Here is an 18,168-nt window from a genome sequence, read left to right as displayed (position 1 = left end):
CTTATCTATCAGGGAGTTCTGGTGCCACAACAAACCACAGTTCCAAGAATTCCATAGTATTGAGAAATGGCAGTTCAAGTGGTATCAAACTGAATTATTTCTGCAGTGCAGATGCAGCCTTGGTCTACTTCTTCAGATGCAATTGATGATGATGATGACATTATTTGCACCCACCTTAGCTTTTCCCCAAACCTCAAAGCAGCTTACAATTTATGCAGGCTATTTCAGAATTGGCGTCTTAGCAGTGCTATTACCCAACTGTCTGCCCTGATAGTGAGAATGAAAGTAATTGTGAGCTTAGAAAAGTTACTTTCTGGATTACAACTCCTAGAATCCTTAGCCATTATGGTCACTGTTCTGGAAATTGCAGTCCAGCTTATTTGTTTGAATTAACTGAGAGACAGAGAAAAATGTTTCCAAAACTTGAAATCAGAAGCCATGCTGTGAGATTGCTTTTATAGCAATGGAGATTGCACTCTGCACATTCTCAAAAGCAGAGTGACCAGATGTCCTAACCACAAAGGAGGACAAGGCACGATAAAACGCAGGATGTTCAAGAAAAATAGACAACGTTACAAAATACAGTGGGCTGGGGTTTGGTTGCATGTCCGCCTGTGGATACCAAAATCCATGGATGCTCAAGTCTCATTACATACAATGGCATAGTAAAATGGTGCCCCGGCCTTATATAAAATGGTAAAATCAAGGTTTAATTTTTGGATGATGATGATGATGATGATGATGATGAGATTTGGGTGTGAAAGGAGGATGTAAGTTCTGAAAGTGGGGGGAAAATCCTGGGTTGACTGGCTATCCAGAGGTATCCTTTTTTTTCTTTGCAAATTTATACTTTCAAAAAGACCTGAAGCAGTTTTAGTTTGGCCTGTCTGTATGGAGCCTATATTTACTATCTATCTATCTATCTATCTATCTATAGAGAGCCAGCATGGCATAGGAGAGGCAGCGTGATGTAGTGGTTTGAGCATTGGTCTATGACTTTGGAGACTAGGGTTCAAGTTCTGGCTTGGCAATGTAGACCCATTGAGTGACCTTGGGCAAGTCACACTCTCTCAGCCCCAGAGGATGGCAATGGCAAACCTCTCTGAAGAAACATTTTTTGTGGGTTTTTCGGGATATGTGGCCATGTTTTGGAAGAGTTTCTTCCTGACGTATCACCAGCATCTGTGGCTGGCCCTTCAGAGAAGATGCATCGAAACAGATGCTGGCGAAATGTCAGGAATAAACTCTTCTAGAACATGGTCTCATAGTCCAAAAAAGCACAAAAAACTATGAATGCCAGCCGTGAAAGCCTTCGACACCCTCTGAAGAAACTTGCCAAGAAAAACCCCAGGATAGGTTCTCCCTTAGGGTTGCCGTAAATCGGAAAGGACTCAAAGGCACACAAGGACAACAAGAATTAGCTTGGCAAAATCAGATGTTCAATGTTCGCTCCCATTTCTGTGAATCCGTACATAACAAGGCAGGCACATGATGCCAAAGCCAGAGAGGAACCGTGTGAAAGTGAGAGGGAGGTAGAAGAAGGAGAGGTGGCTTGAGGCAGAGCAAGCCATACTCTGGAGATGCCAGTGCGCCTTGGTCCAGCCTCTTTGCAATGCTCCTGTGTGGCGAGAGTGCGGATCAATGCTCGCTCTGTGGAACCAAAGCTTGTGGCAGGAAAGGGGTGGAGGATGTGTGGGAAGGCTGGGGAGGGGTGAATGTGGGGGAAGGAGAGCCTCTTTCTCTTTCAGAAGATCCCAGTCCCAGTTTCCTGAGAGGATGGAGGGAGAAAACACCAGACTACGCTTTGCTTGCTCTGGTTGCATGATGGAGCATGGCAGGAAAAGTCCCAGCAAGTGAGTCTTGCAACTGCTGCAGTGCATCAGATTTATGGACTTATTTATGGATAAATCAGAATAACACCAGACTCTTTTAAACATATCCCGGGGGATAGAGACTCTGGACATTTGCTTATCCCTAACAGCTGGATTCCTGCGCCTGCCAAAGAACGGATAGAAAAGAGGTGCAACTTTCTGCCAGCCTCAAAGCAAGGTATCAGAGGAGCGTCCTTTTCTAGTATGGCTTTCTGGAAGAACCCAGTACCCCCAAACATGCTCTTCTTTGTGCTTCTGGTGGTTCAACTGATTCTAGGCCTTGGTGGCATGGCTGTGGCACTCTCCACTTGCCAAACCCTGGACCTGGAGGTGGCCCGGGCACGGCGGGTACAGGCCGTACGAGGGCAAATCCTTAGCAAGCTGCAACTGGTGGCACCTCCAGAGGAAGAAGAAGGAGTTCCTGACCAGCCACCGCCTGAGGTGATGTTACTATACAACAGCACAAAGGAGCTTTCGCGAGAGCGGGTGGTCTGTGGTGGCCGCAGCTCCAGCAGCAGCGAGGAAGAGGAGTACTACGCCAAGGAAGTGCGGCGTGTGGACATGTTGCCCCCTGGGCATGCTGACAGTAAGGGGCATTTAAAAGGGCAATGAGGTAGCTGGACACTGGGGTGCCAGAATGGCCAAAGGGTCAGAATCAAAGAACAACAACCCCAGTTAGGCTGCATCCGGACTCCAGAAATAATCTGGGTTGACATCACTTTTAACTTCCACAGCTCAAGGCTATGGCATTTCTGGGGACTGGAGTATGTAGAGGCACCAGAGGTCAAACTATAATTCTCAGATTTAGAGTCACAGAATCATAGAATTCTCACATTTCCATAGCACTGAGCCGTGGCAGTTCAAGTGGTGTCAAAGGGGATTGTTTCTGTGGTGCAGATGCAGCCTAGGAGTGTCTTGAAGGATTGGGTGCATATTGTTAAACGAAAGGAAAGTCCTAGAAAGTATATAAAGAGAAGCAACCAGGACTGGGCATGGAATTCAGAGGGTGGAAATATATACATTAGGCCCTTACTATCTGCTGGAGTTTGGGTCCAGAACCCTCTATGGTTACCAAAATCCGTGGATGCTCAAGTCCCATTAGATATGATGGTGTAGTAAAATGGTGCCCGTATATAAAATGGCAAAATCAAGGTTGGCTTTTAAAGAATTTATTTATTTATTGAATATTTTTCATGCTATGGATGCTTGAATCCGTGGATACAGAGCAACAACCATATCTATTCTTTTTTCATATAGTCACTTTCCAAACTCTGATATAATCAGGAATTGTTAGCTACATAAGAGGTAAGTGGGACTTCCATAGTCAGAGGCAATATGCCATACAAGTTTCATTGCCACAATCTCCTTGCTAAGTTTCAGGAAACATTTAGCAGGCCATCACTGTAAACAGCCGTCTTACCCAACTGGACTCTTCTTCAGTTCTTAGTATACAAAACATAAATAGAAGTGGAGTGGGATTCACAGGTGCCTATTGACCTCTAAGAAGCTCTCCATTATCACACCAAGCAGTGAGCTGCCTTGGGGTCATTTTTGGGAGAAAAGCAGCATAAAAATGAAATAAATAAGTAAATAAATAAAAATAGTAAGCTACAGGTGTGAAGGGCCTGCCTGTTTTCCTATGGAGACTTCACATGTTTGGCTGCAGAGACTTTATCAAACGGGGAAGGGCTTTGTGTGATGCAGTGGGTTATATTCCTCAAAACTGAAATGATCTAAAAACTGCATGTGAGCATATCAGAAAACTGGAGGCATGTGCAACCGCTGCATATTTGTTATTAGTGGACAGCCCACATGACAATAAATCAACAGCGGAGTTTTAAAAAATTACTTTATTGGACTGCAACTTCCAGAACTTATTATAGTGAATGGGAGCTATAGTCCTCCTTTCCAAGACATCATGTTGTTTTCGTCCCAGCCTCCTCTAATGCCTTATACTCTTCTCTTCTGCTTTGCAGACTCCATCACCAGCACCCAAACCAGTCCCTTCTTCCGCCTCCTGCGATTTGATGTCTCTGGGGCTGAACCCAACCTCAGTAGCCTCATTCAAGCTGAACTTCGTGTCTACAGAGTCCCCAATCCCCGGGCAAGAGCCACAGAGCAACGCGTGGAGCTCTATCAGGTTAGAATCACTTCTTCCATTTTCGGATTCCCAGCTACCATTTGCTGCCCATCTTCTCCTTGGCTCACTTTAGCAAGGAGTTGCAGCCTTTTGGTGGAGGACCCAGCTCAGGTTCTAACCCTGGATTTGCCCATTAAGGCCACATTCCCACTTACAGATAAATTGGTCCCCTATCCAAACTGACGGATCGATTTGACATTGAGTCGTGGTTCCCACTACATTTGCCCCAATCGCATTTTCTGGCATGGAATCGAATCAACATAACCCACTTATAGTTCCCATTCACAAATGAATCGATACAACATGATTCGGTTCCAGCCGACTGAAGGGGAAATTGGAATCGATTCCGATCCGCTTGTGGTTCACACTTGCGTGGAATTGATTTATAGAAAAAGAAGTGGGGAAAAAAATCAGCGTCAAAAAGACATGGTTTAAATGGGTCTGGAGCATGGCCCCCCTTTTGGAATCGCTTCAGTGATTCGGATGAAGTGGGAATCAGGGTCGTTTAAACCGTTTCGAACCAAATCACGATCCGGTTTAAAAGGTAGTGGGAATGAGCCGTAAAAGGATCAGGTAGGTGGGGATATGCCAACAGGGCAGGATTTTTGGAGAAGGAGTCCAGGATACTATTCAGCAGGGGAAATAGGAGACCTGTGCCACTACCATCAGGCTGGCTTACCTTAAAGTAAAGGTCTACACATTACTAGCATCCCATACGATGGTTAAATCTAGTCTAAAATGTTCTAACTGCACTATTGTCTAGGGATGGGCTAGATCCTCTGCCTGGATATGTTAGGAAACTGTAACTACTCTGACTAGACAGTACTGGAGTACCGCTCCTCTTCTTTTTCCTTGGCAATAGTCTTCCATAGTGAAAGTAGTTACTTGTATATAATCCTTATATAATAACTTTTATATAACCTTTGTATATAATAATACTTGCATATAATCAAGTACAAGTAGTTATGCTGGAGTTTAGTTCCAAGATCCCCTGTGAATAACAAAATCCGTGTATGCTCAAGTCCCATTAAATGCAATGGTATAGCAAAATGGTGTCCCTTATATAAAATGGGAAAATCAAGGTTTGATACTTGAAATTTATCCTTTTTTTAAAAATATGCTTGAATCCATGTATAAAACATCCGTGGATAAGGAGGGCCAACTGTACTTGTATATAATCATAGAATAGTAGAACTGGAGGGAACCCAAAGACCATCAGATCAGCTCCCTGCCATCGCTGTGTTTCTTTGGGTCCAAAATGTCTCTTAGAGAAAGGTCATCCTCTATCCTTTAGGAAATGTCTAGTGCTTTTAAAGCAGGCTGCATATGAAACAGAAATTCTTCAGGCATGGCTTTCCTCAACAAAGAATTAAAGACAGGTAAAATTGGAAGAGATTCCCAAGAGTTATTTAGTCCAACTCACTGGTAGTGCAGAAAATCCACAGTAAATTAATGCTAGATAAATGGCCAACCAACCTTTGGCTAAAAATCCCCAGTGAAGGTGAGGCTACCACTTTCAAAAGCTGCCACTGCCATTATCAAACAGCAATCGTCACCAGGAAGTTCTTCCTAGGAATGGAAAGAATATTTAAAAACATTGGGAAAATACAGGAAAAAATGTTTGTGATGAAAGTCTGGAGAATCTTGGGGGACTTATTCTGCACAAACTTTGCACATGGTGGTTTGGCGCGCGCAGAGAATAGCCTTTTCTGTGCAGGAATCAGCATTTTCAGCATGGAAAATGATATTTCAATGAAGACATAGCAATTCAGAAAATGGTGTAATTGGAGATTTCTTCTGCATGAAATTGGCAGATGGTTGTTTTGCATAGTCAACTGGATTTTCTCCTTGGGATTTAATATTTCCGCATTGGAATGTTATTTTCTGTTTTTTGTGTAAAACAGCCACGTGCAAATTTGGCACCGAACAAGTCCTGAATTGCAGACAGCCTTTGAAAACGGTGTGGTTTTTTTAAGGCTTTCTTGAGGTGGAGAGAAAATTGCTGAAATTACTTGTTGCTCTCGTTGGGAAGACATTTAGTAAAGAATGACATCCCTACTTCTTCCTAGCATTTAGACAGAAAGTCCTGTCTTGTCATTTCAATCTGGCTTTTTTCTGAATCCTTCTCTTCCTCAGGCTCACTATAACTGGAGATTCAGCCACTCCACCTTTTGGGTTCCAGAGTTTCCTTAATTTGTTGTCAGCACAAGAGCTTCTGCTTAAAATAAATAAAGGGTGGTATTCTTACTTTCTGGAAGGCTGCAGTTAGTAGTAGCTGAGCTCTTCTGTTTGGCTGTATAAACCTAGTCCCAGCTGGTTTCAACCTATGCAGTCTATACTAATGAATTAAGCCATTGTTTTTCAAAAAACAGGTTTGTCATATTTATTTTGTCTTGTCTTGATTTTGGAAACAACTTTGGGTAGTGTAAGAGCAAAGGCACAGTAGAGTGGGCCCTTGGTATCCACTGGGATTTGGTTCCAGGATCCCCGGTGGATGCCAAAATCCATGGATGTTCAAGTCCCATTAAATACAGTGGAGAGTAAAATGGTGTACCTTATATAAAATGCCAAATTCAAAGTTTGCTCTTTGGAATTTATACATTTTTTTAAAAAAAACTTTCAGTCCATGGATGGTTGAATTTGTGGGTATGGAGAGCTGACTGTATAAACACCCCTGCTATAACAACAACCAAACTCTCCCCAGGTGGTCCAGGCAAGGGAGCCCTCGGCACCAACCCAGCGCTACGTGGAGAGCCGGACATTACGCCCAACTGACCGGGCCGAATGGGTCTCCTTTGACGTTACAGAGACCGTCAGCCAGTGGCTGGACAAGAGAGGTGAGGGTCCTTCTCTACCAAGCAGTTGTAGCAAGTGGTGGTTCTTCAACAGGCACGTTTTATGTTCACGGGCTTCATGGGTTACCATATTTGACCTGATTTTTCTGACATTTGGGTAAGCTGATGGTAAATTTTAGGCATATTTGCTGCCTTCTCCTCCTGCCTTAGGCATCCTGGGGGTTATTTTGGGCTCATACAGACATGCCAAAATAAAGCTGCTTTGGGTCACTTTGGAGTTTTTGCTGTTTAGATGTTGCATGCGTCCTAAGAGGCCAGAAGCCACACCAAAGCCACGCTCCAGTCCTAAGGACTGGACCACAGCTTTGGCACAGCTTCTGGCCTCTTAAGACACATGCATCATTTAAACAGCATACCTCCAAAGTGACCTGAAGCAGCTTTATTTTGGCCTGTCTGTACGGGCCCTTAGACTGAGAAAATAATCTCAGTAGCATATGGGTTGACTCTTTGTCATTTGCATGCATTTTGAATGCACTTGATAAGTTGGCCAAAACCCCCACTCAACCCGGGATAATTGATATCAAGTGTTCCCTGGTTTTCCTAAAAGATTTGCATTCTCAGCTGTGGGAATAACCAATATGAATAGACCCGGGATAAACCTCTGCATGCCTTGAACATGCTTCAAATACATTTGCGCCATCAACTCCATCTTTATTCATGGTGCTGACATGTGTGAGCAACAGAACACGCAGAGATGTGGTTACGATAAAAGAAAAAGCTTGAACAACAAAATATGTTAGTGAGATTATTTGGATAGTTATTCTTAAAAAAGACAATGTCTGAATAGGGTCCTGGTGCTGCCTATTATAGGGGATATGCCTGAACCATGGAATACCTGAGTTCTTTAAAGGAAGGGATGCATATAAACAAATCAAATTTTCAATTCTCTACAGTACCTCTTGCCTCTAACACCCATTTGTTGTTCATTGTTGTGTGCCTTCAAGTCATTTCTGACTTATGGCTACCCTATCGTGAGGTTTTCTTGGCAGGATTTGTTCAGTGCAGGTTTGCCATTGCTTTCCCCTGAGCGTTAGAGAGTGTGACTTGCCCAAAGTCACCCAGTGGGTTTCATGGCAGAGTAGGGAATTGAACCCTGGTCTCCAGAGTCACAGTCCAACACTCAGACCACTACGCCATGCTGGCACACACGTAAATGTGTAGTCGAGATCTTTCATGGCTTACATCCATAGGTTTTTTGGGGGGATTTTTAGGGCTCTGTGGCAATGTTCTAGAAAAGTTTATTCCTGACCTTTTGCCAGCATCTGTGGCTGGTATCTTCAGAGAAATGCTGGTGAAACGTCAGGAATAAACTCTTCTGGAACATGGCCACATAGCCTGAAAAACCCACAAAAAACTAAACACATAAATGCTTGCACAATCTGGACCAACTTTTGCAGCCTACTCTGATATTTCATACTCTGCACTTACCCTGATGAATATTTTAGCTATAGGAGCTGTAGTCCAACACCTCTGGAAGGTGCAGGGTGCTCTTTGCATTCTTGCCTTCATGACTGAGAAATCAGAATTCTCCATTGTAATCATTCTCCACATTTTGTCCTCTTCGCCAGAGAGAAACCTGGGCCTTAAACTGGGGGTGCACTGTCCCTGCTGCACTTTCGTGGCTACCGGAAACACCATTAACCCCAACCACAGTGAGGAAATGGAAGCGCGCTTTGCAGGTATGAAGGCAGGTGTGCATGAGTGGAGATGGGGAGGAGATTTCAACCCTCCTGTCCTCCCTTTCCCCATAAGGATCTCTCAAAGCTGCCTTCTCTCCTCACAGGTCTGGATGATGAACTCATCAAAGAGGCATGGAAAGGACGTGCACGGCCCCCAGACCTCAGTGGCAAGGACCCCCACCTTATTCTCACCCTACTGCCCCCACATCGGCTGGAGCCTTCCCCAAAGGGCCGACGTCGCAGGGCAGCCAACACCCCCAGATGCTCCAGGTAAGGAAGCATAGCCTGTACAAAGAAATTTGTCTGATGTATATGTGTATAATATAGGTATGGTATGGAGGAAGAGGGTGGTCATTCAGGACCACCCATGGATGAAGATAAATACTGGGGAACTGTGGGGCAGACAAAAGGAAGGGTGTCTTAATACAGAGGATATCATAGAGTTGGAAGAGACCCTAAGGGCCATCCAGTTCAACCCCATTCTGCCATGCAGGAAGACACAGTCAAAGCATCTCCGACAGATGGCCATCCAGCCTCTGTTTAAAAACTTCCAAAGATGGAGACTCCATCACTCTCCAAGGGAGTATGTTTCATGTTAAACTTTGGAATGTGCTGCTACAAAATATACGGTTGCCACACTGGACATACTTGAAAGCGCATTAGATAAATCCAGAGAGGATAAGACTGTCCATAGCTACTGGTCACAATGACTATAGATCACTTCCAGGACCAGAGGCAGTGTGCCTGAGTATATCTGGGGAACATGAGTAAGAGGTTGAGATAGTTCTCACCTCCCTCTTGTAGGCTTCTTTCTCGGTCCTCAGGTTGGTTATTGTAAGATCATGGAAACAAAGGAACTAGATAGGCCTTTCATCATGGTTCTTCTCACCTTACATTCTAAAATATCGTACAGGTGTCTATGCATGCTTATGCATGCTTCTGAAAGATACTTCAAAATGTTCATTGATCTGGGTATCTAGAATGGCCCAATATGAAGAGAGGGTCAACATAGCTCCTACAAGTCCTCTCCCCTAGCTGTGTCTCATTTCCCCAATTCATCCTGGGATGTCATCCTAACACCTTATTTCAGGAAGTTGCACAGACTGTAAGGAGGGAATGCAGGCACTGACTGAGCAACCTGCATTGGCTGCTAGAAAGTGCAGCAATTCCTACCTTTAATCACAGGAACTATAAACTGGTATTTCTGCTGGTACAATAGTCAGTATAACATATTGTCAATTGAACAATCTTTGAAGACTATCAAGACTTAGCAAACTGGGTACAATGATAATATGTCTACTTTTATTGGCAAGATTGTACCAACTCTGAATGCAGAGATTGTGTTTGGACCTGTTGTGTGTTAGGAGACCCTCTTGGGTACTTTTGGTCTGCTTCTTGCAGCTGTCTTCTCCATTAGGAATATCATTTTGTTTTATGTGTCTGTGTGTTGTGTGCCTTCAAGTCGTTTCTGATTTATGTCGACCCTAAGGCAAACATATCACATTGATTTCTTGGCAGGATTTATTCCGGGGAGGTTTGCCATTGCCTTCCCCTGAGGCTGAGAGTGTGTGACCCACCCACGGTCACTCAATGGGTTTCATGGCCAAGCGGGGAATCGAACCCTGGACTCCAGAGTTGTAGTCCAACACTCAAACCACTACGCCACGCCGGCTTTTTCCTAATAGCACAATAGCCCAAATGCATGTAAATTTATACAAAATTTAGCAACACCTCTTCATCCCATCTGTGATCATGCCTAACTCCTTGCAAAAAGAAAAAGCCAGTAATTGCATGTTGCGCTAAGAGAAAGTCACTTCCTTCCATCTCATTGCTAAACAAACCTCACAAGCGCGCCTGTGTTACTTCTAATGCTTTTGGGTAGTCCTGTGCCACTGCAAACTTCTTTGAGCACTTCTCTGCCAGCACTTAATAAATCTTAAAACCTCTCCCATGCCACTGCTAGCCCTGAAGAGTAATCCTATGCTGCTGCTAAACCTTACAAGTACCCTATATTTCTGCTAAATTTTATGAGCACTCTCACATCACTGCTACCTGAGAACTTTTGGTTGTGACTGCTGACCCTTCATGAACACTCCCATTCTGCTGCCGAGTGCTTCTGCATCTCTGTTAAACCTCATTATCACACCCATTTGTTTCATTCTCATCCCTGCCACTGCTTTGATATCATCATCATCATCCCTGAGATGTAGAGCCTTATCGTATTACACTCATCCCTCCACATTTGCAGTTTTGGCTTTTGCGGATTTGATTATTCACGGATTTTATGACTACAGTTAGCCCTTCTTATCCATGGATTTATTATCCATGGGTTCGAGCAACCATGGCTTGAATATATTTTAAAAAGTATAAATTCCAAATAGCAAGCCCTGATTTTGCATTTTACAGGGGACACCACTTTGTTATGATATTATATTTAATGGGATTTGAACATCCACAGATTTTGTTATCTATGGGGGATCCTGGAACCAAGCCCCAGCGAATAACAAGGACCCACTGCATGTTCTCTCTAAGAATATTTAGGTCCTCCAGCACAACTCTGTGGTCAACTTTAACCAAAAGTCACACTGAAGGAACTAGAGATTCCTAGAGAGAACACTCCACTGGGCCTTCGTAGCTCCTCCAGCGCAATTTTATGGTCAATGTCTGGCAGATGTTGACCACAGAGTTGCACTGGAGGACCTAGAAATTCCTAGAGAGGGGTTCTCTTAGGTAAAAAACATAGTGTTTTTGTTATTTGTGGGTTTTCCACATTCATGGGGTTCCTGTGCCCCTAACCCCAGCGAATGTGGAGGGAGAAGTGTATTAAACAAACTTGGGAGGCAAAGAAAAGACGTCACTTTTCCCCCCTCCCTCTACATGATTATCGTTCTCTTCAGGTTGTTAAAGCATGAGAGAGCATTGTAAAAGCCTCATTTTTGCCAAATGGATTATTTCAATTTGGCAAATGGGACACTTTTACGACCCTGTCCCATGGTTTTACAAAAGTGAACAACATTGTGAAGAGAGAGAAAAGAAAAGACCTACCTTTTCGTTTGCTTCCCAAGTTTGTTTAATAATGCAATAAGGCGCTTACACTAGATTTTGATTGAATGATTCTCCAGGGAAGCTTCCACCAGATTGCAATGATTAAAACACAATAAAAAATTATGGATACACACCAGCAGAGTGTGCTTCCCTTAAGTAACACCAGCCTAGGGCAATTTCTCTGCAGCAGAGAGGTACGCTAGAGGAAAGCAAGCTCCCCACAACAGCTCCTTTTCTAGACCATAGGTTGGAAACGTTATTGTCCTTGATCAATGAACCAAAAGCCTGTACCCAGTGGTCATTGTAGTACAAAGGTAGCAACTTTTAAAGCTCTGCTCTGGCCAGGGGTTGAGACCAGGATGGCCATCCTTTCTGCTGTCCAGTGGTTGCTCTTTGTCTTGGAGAGACACAATTAGCAGAGTGCTTCTGGATTCTGCCTTGGGCATGGTGTTTTTCATACATATTTATGAATCCTTTACATGCTGGAATAATTGTTGTTGTTAGCTGCCTTCAAGTCAACTTTGACTTATGGCGACCCTATGAATGACCCTCCAAATAGAGTGGGAGTCTCCTTCCTTGGAGGTATTTAAACAGAGGCTGGATGTCCATCTGTCAGGGATGCTTTGATTGAAAGTTCCTGCATGGCAGAATGGGGTTGGACTGGATGGCCCTTGCAGTCTCTTCCAACTTTACAATTCTATGATTCTATAAGTCACTTTATCCTCAACAGCCCTGCCCAGGTCTTGCAGACTCAGGGCCACTGTGGCTTCCATAGAATTATAGAATTATAGAGTTAGAAGAAACCACAAGGGCCATCCAGTCCAACCCCATTCTGCCATGCAGGAACTCTCAAACAAAGCATACCAGACAGATGGCCATCCAGCCTCTGTTTAAAGACCTCCAAGAAAGGAGATTCCACTACACTCCCAGGGAGTTTGTTCCACTGTCAAACAGCCCTTACTGTCAGGACGTTCCTCCTAATGTTGAGCTGGAATCTCTTTTCCTGTAGCTTGCATTCATTGTTCTAGGTCCTGCTCTCTGGAGCAGCAGAAAACGAGCTTACTTCATGATTATCTCCATCTGGTATTCAGGTTTTCTCTTTTCCTACTACCCTCAATCTTACCAAGCATTATTGTCTTTTCTAGTGAGTCATGTCTTCTCATAATATGGTCACTTTAGTCATCTTGGCCAAATTTACTCATCAATTTAGTCATCTTGTCTATAGAGAGATCCGTCCTAATTTGCTCTCGGGCCCATTTATTTGTCTTTTTAGCAGTTCCCTGTAGTTCTCCAGCACCACATTTCAAATGAGTTTATTAGATATTTTTTTTACCGTCCAGCTTTCACAACCATACGAAGAAATTGGAAATACGATGACATGGACAATCCTGACTTTAGTATTCAATGATACATCTTTAAACTTCAGGATCTTGTCTAGTTCCTTCATAGCTGCCGTTCCTAGACTTACTCTTCTTTTGATTTCTTGAGTGTAGTCTCCATTCTGATTTACTGAAGTGAGCTATGGAAACTCTTTCACTATTTCAGTGTCTTCACCATCTACTTTAAAGTTCTGTAAATCAACAGAGGTATTTATTTTTGTTTTATTATTTAATGTTCAGTTGTAAGCCTGCCTTTGCACTTTCTGCTTTGGCTTTCTTCAACAACTGTTCCAAGCCTTTGGCCTTTTTCCAAGTCATTGCTTCCTTCCAACGCTATGTTTCTATTATTCTAAGTACAAGACACCAGCCTCATTTATATATCTCAGCTATTTTTGTTCAGCCGGTGCCGCCTCCTGTAGCTGTTAGTCCCATTGGTTAATATGGTGTGAATTTGCTGCTTTTATACTTATGGTTTTTTCTCCTTACTCCCTGCCCACAACTCCACCTTCTTCCAGGAGTACAGATCAGGGCTGCTGCCTCCGCACCCTCTACATTGATTTCCGCAAAGATCTAAAATGGAAGTGGATCCACCAGCCCAAAGGTTATAAGGCCAATTTCTGTGCTGGAAGCTGCCGTTATGTATGGAGCACTGACACACAGTACAACATGGTGAGAATGGGCCCATGCCATCCCAGGGGACTGTATCTCTCTGTCCCAACTTGCAGTCAGACTGTTCTAGTAATGTATTGCTATGGGTCCTGATGGTATCACAGTGCTCTGTATCAACATGGAGAACTGTGGGACCGCCGGGACTCCTAGCAATACATTACTAGGGCCCTTATCACACGAACAAAATTTGAAGTTATCCCAGGATCAGTGTGAAGGCAATGTGAAGGCAATGCAGGGGCAATCACTGGGTTTTGAGTTTGTTTATCACACGATGCCAAACGCAATCAGGAGCCATCTTAAACACAATCGGGGGTCATTCCAGGATCATTCCAGGGTTAGGTAAAGTTTCAAGTTTGTTTATCACATGATGCCAAACACAATCAGGAGCCATCCTAAACACAATTGGGAGTCATTCTAGGGCCATTCCAGGGTTAGGTAAATTCGGGGGGAAAGAGGATTTACCTAACCCCGGGATGACCCTGAAATGACCCCCAATTGTGTTTAAGATGGCTCCTGATTGAAACCCCATGATTGTCCCTGCATTGCCTTCACCTTGACCCTGGGATAACTTCAAATTTTGCTCGTGTGATAAGGGCCTTGGACAGGGTGACTGCAAAAATGCAACACAGACAGAGAGCTTGGAAAATTACCTTTTTTGGATAATACCAAAATCTCTCAGCTGGCATTCTGGAACTTGTCATCTGAAAAACCTAACTTTTCCAAGTTCTGCAAGATAACAATTCTTGGATGGTTTCAGAGTAGTATGTTTTCCCTCCAGTATGTTCCTACTTTCTCTTGTTTCTTTTAATTTGGAGTCGCTGCTGCTCCCATTCCCCATCTATAGTAGTGACAAAGTAGATAAAAAATTAATATTAACAACGTGTATGGTGCTTTATGATATAACATAAGCATAAGAGAAAGAAAGAAGGAAAATCCTTCACTTTGTGAAGTTTAAAGTCTTTAGACCAGCGGGTTTCAATATTTGTGTACCCCAAAAGGTCCATGTTGTATCAGTGAGCCTCGAGTAAATGGAGGGAAGTGCTGCTTATGTTTGTTTGACTTTTTAAAAAGTGTCGTGGGATTTGCACATTGTCCTGCAGTGTGGGGAGGTAAACCTTAATGCTGAGTCTAGCTTCTCCCTCATGCTTCACCCATTGGGTTTCTGATCTATAAGGGCCCGCACAGACAGGCCAAAATAAAGCTGGTTCGGGTCACTTTGGAAGTATGCTGTTTAAACGCTGCAGGCATCCTAGGAGGCTGGAAGCCACGCCAAAGTCATGCTCCAGTCCTAAGGACTAAAGTGCAGCTTCTGGCCTCTTAAGATGCGTGTGACATTTAAACAGCATACCTCCAAAGTGACCCGAAGCAGCTTTATTCTGGCCTGTCTGTTTGGGCCCTAAGTTATCCTTACCTACCTAAGAAGGAGAGCCAGTCTCACCTTCCATCCTGCCTCAGGTTGAATCAGGAGAGGGCTTTTGTGTTCCAGCGCCTTCAGCCTGAGGGATTGGTTTCTGAAAAAAATATCCCTGGTTTGTGGGTCAAGAGGCCTTGATTTGTATTGCTGGTACCATCCTAATGTGGTACACTCAGTCGGTGGTATGGTCAGCCTCAGCTTAATAGATATGGATTACATTGCCAAGTTCTCCTGTGATGAGGAGTTGGCAGATTGCACAAGCACCTTTGAGTCGATCAGAAAGAATGAATTGATCCACCCCTACTGGGATATGGTTCCCTTTTGTGCTGCAGAGGTGGCTTGAGAGTGTGACGTTGGTGCATCTGACCAGTGGCATCACTGAAGGTGCAGGAGGTGCAGTCCACACTGGGAGACACCCCAGAAGAGGGCTGACACCTGATTGGGCCTCCTCTTGTTGTGCTCCTCTGAGGTTGTGGCAGTGATAAAGGCCTCCTCATGAGGAGATATCCACTGCTGCAGTAAAGCAAAGGGCCCAGCATGCCCCCAGCAGCCCCAGTACACACACCGGATGACACCAGGGGTGAGGATGCCACTGGATTTTATCATACTAGAGAGTTGTCAGGCATGGTTTCGTCTGCGTGGATAAGTCCATTGGACATTCCCACTCCTACTCTGCTCTCATCCCTAGGTATCAATGGTTATCAATAGCTTTTTGTGGGTTTTCGGGCTATGTGGCCATGTTCTAGAAGAGTTTACTCCTGACATTTCACCAGCATTTGTGGCTAGCATCTTCAGAGAAGATGGCAGTCACAGATGCTGGCGAAACATCAGGAACAAACATGGCCACATAGCCTGAAAAACCCACAAAAAAACTATGGATGCTGACCATGAAAGCCTTTAAAGTCACAATGGTTATCAGTGGTTAAGAGTTCCCTTGTCAGTTATGTAACTGGCTTTCCCTCATAGCCAGGAAGACTGTGAACTCGGGGTGTTGGAGTGGATGAAATGGCAGCAAGTCTGTTAGCTGGCCAAGGTGGTAGACGTGTTGTGCCCATTCGGAAAGGTATGGGGGGGGGGGGGAATGCAAGCTCAGTAAAGAAGAGCTCTGCGATCCTCACATGCCCTCCAGTGGCCAAGAAATGCATCATGCTTCAGATGCTTCATCTTTTTCTAAGGAGGGAGGAATGTCCCAAGGAGACACCTTAGATGGTTTCTCCCCTTCGTAGTGTCGCTAGGATTAGCGTCACACGCTGCAGCATGGTGTCACCCCTGCATTGACCTTCTCTTATACCATACCATACAGAATCCTTAGTACAGTCGGCCCTTCTTATACACGGATTTTTTATACACGGATTCAAGCATACACGGTTTGAAAATATTCCAAAAAAGTATAAATTTACCTTGATTTTCCATTTTTATTAGGGACACCATTTTGCTATGTCATTATATTTAATGGGATTTGAGCATACACGGATTTTGTTATACATGGGGGATCTTGGAACCAAATCCCAGTGTATAACAAGGGTCCACTGTAATCTTTTTTGTACTACTGCAAAGCTATAGCTGTGTTAATCTGTAGAATCAGTATGTGGAGAGACCTTGTAGTACCTTGTGGACTAACTGAAAGAAAGAAATTGGCAGCATAAGCTTCCGTAGGTTTCAGTCTGCTTCCTCAGATGCATTACAAATGTTACCCATAAATCATAATTCACTGACTATATCACTGAATGACATTTTAATAGTTGTGACATAAACAACTAGCAAAATTAAAATTATGCCCAGCCCTAACCTAATGGTAGGCTTGGCCCTGAGAGGTGGATCCCATAAATGTTTTAAGGGGGTCCCATAAGTGCTTAAGGCATAAGAGCCAGACACAGGGAACCCAGCAGAGATCAAGTGTTTTCAACAAGTAGAGAGCGGGTCAATTGATGTTCTCCACTGTTTCTTTCTTCAACCTTTTCTCCCAGGTGCTTCCTTTGTACAACAAGCGAATCCAGAACTCCTCGGCTGCTCCTTGCTGCGTCCCTCATGAGTTGGAGCCCGGACCATCCTCTACTATGTCGGTCGCTTGCCCAAAGTGCAACAACTCAGCAATATGGTTGTCAAGTCTTGTCGGTGCCGTTAAGAATGAGTGTATGTTACCATGGATCCTGAGACACCTTCCCCAACATTTTCCCGGGGCCACCAAGGATTCTACCTTGACCTAATATCTCCCCCAACCCAGTTCCACCATATTTATTCTGACCCGCCTTCCAGGAAGAACTCCTCTTCTTCCTTTGTGCTTCTACCAACCAGTGAAAGACCACTCCTCATGCTCTGGCTCAGGTCACAAATGAATGTCCTCACCTTACATTTGCCCAGATAAGATGAAAGCAACCGGTGAGGCTTTGGTCTTTGGTCTCTCTTGTACTACACAGTTATTTGTGTTATGTTAACCACCTTGAATCACTCTCAGCTCATGGTGCACCCTGTGGATGAGACATCCCAGACTCTCTATCCTCCCCTACTACTTAGATACTATATTTATACCTATGACCTCCTTAATAGAGTCCATCCATCTCGCAGTAGTCTTCCTCTTTCTCCTTCCCTCCACCCTTTCCTAGCAATATTGTCTTTTACAATGAGGCATTCTTCTCATGATGTGGCAAAGTACGATAGCCTTGCTTTATCATCCTGGCTTTCTGGCCGACTGTACTAGGACCATTGTGTGTCTTTTTGGCTGTCTATGGGATCCTCAGCACTCTTCTCCAGCATCACGCCTCCAATGAACTGATCTCTTCCCATCCGCTTTCTTCACTGTCCAGCTCGCCATCCGTACATGGCAAGAGGAAATACAATGGCTTGTGTGATCAACTTTTGTGCTCAGTTGTATATCTTTACTCTTTGGGAACTCTTCTGGTTCTTTCATAGCTGCCCTGGAAGTCCCTATTCTGATCATCTTTACCAAGATATGGGAACTTGTTACTATTTCGATTTCCTCGTGTTCTAGGTTGCATTTGTGTATCTTCTGTGGTCATTATTTTTGTTGTCTTTGGTTGAGCAGTGAGCCTCCCTTGCACTTTCTCCTTGATCTTCCTAGTACCATTCCAGTTCTGTGATGTTTTCTGCTAGCAGTA

The 18,168-nt window shown here is 44.0% G+C and overlaps 1 protein-coding gene across 1 annotated transcript; it reads left to right on the top strand.

The window, feature by feature from the left end:
- The first annotated feature begins 1,755 nt into the window (after positions 1-1,755).
- On the top strand, positions 1,756-17,818 carry LOC121915414 (transforming growth factor beta-2 proprotein-like). The gene is given in 9 exon segments (XM_042439667.1): positions 1,756-1,853; positions 1,982-2,457; positions 3,848-4,011; positions 6,716-6,848; positions 8,435-8,545; positions 8,650-8,815; positions 13,485-13,638; positions 17,020-17,092; positions 17,095-17,818. Coding segments are annotated over 9 exon segments (1,437 nt in total). The 5' UTR covers positions 1,756-1,776; the 3' UTR covers positions 17,178-17,818.
- The last annotated feature ends 350 nt before the right edge of the window (positions 17,819-18,168 follow it).

The sequence above is a fragment of the Sceloporus undulatus genome, chromosome 9 (assembly GCF_019175285.1).
Source record: "Sceloporus undulatus isolate JIND9_A2432 ecotype Alabama chromosome 9, SceUnd_v1.1, whole genome shotgun sequence".
In the NCBI taxonomy this organism is placed as follows: domain Eukaryota; kingdom Metazoa; phylum Chordata; class Lepidosauria; order Squamata; family Phrynosomatidae; genus Sceloporus; species Sceloporus undulatus.
This window is presented reverse-complemented; position numbering and strand designations above follow the sequence as displayed.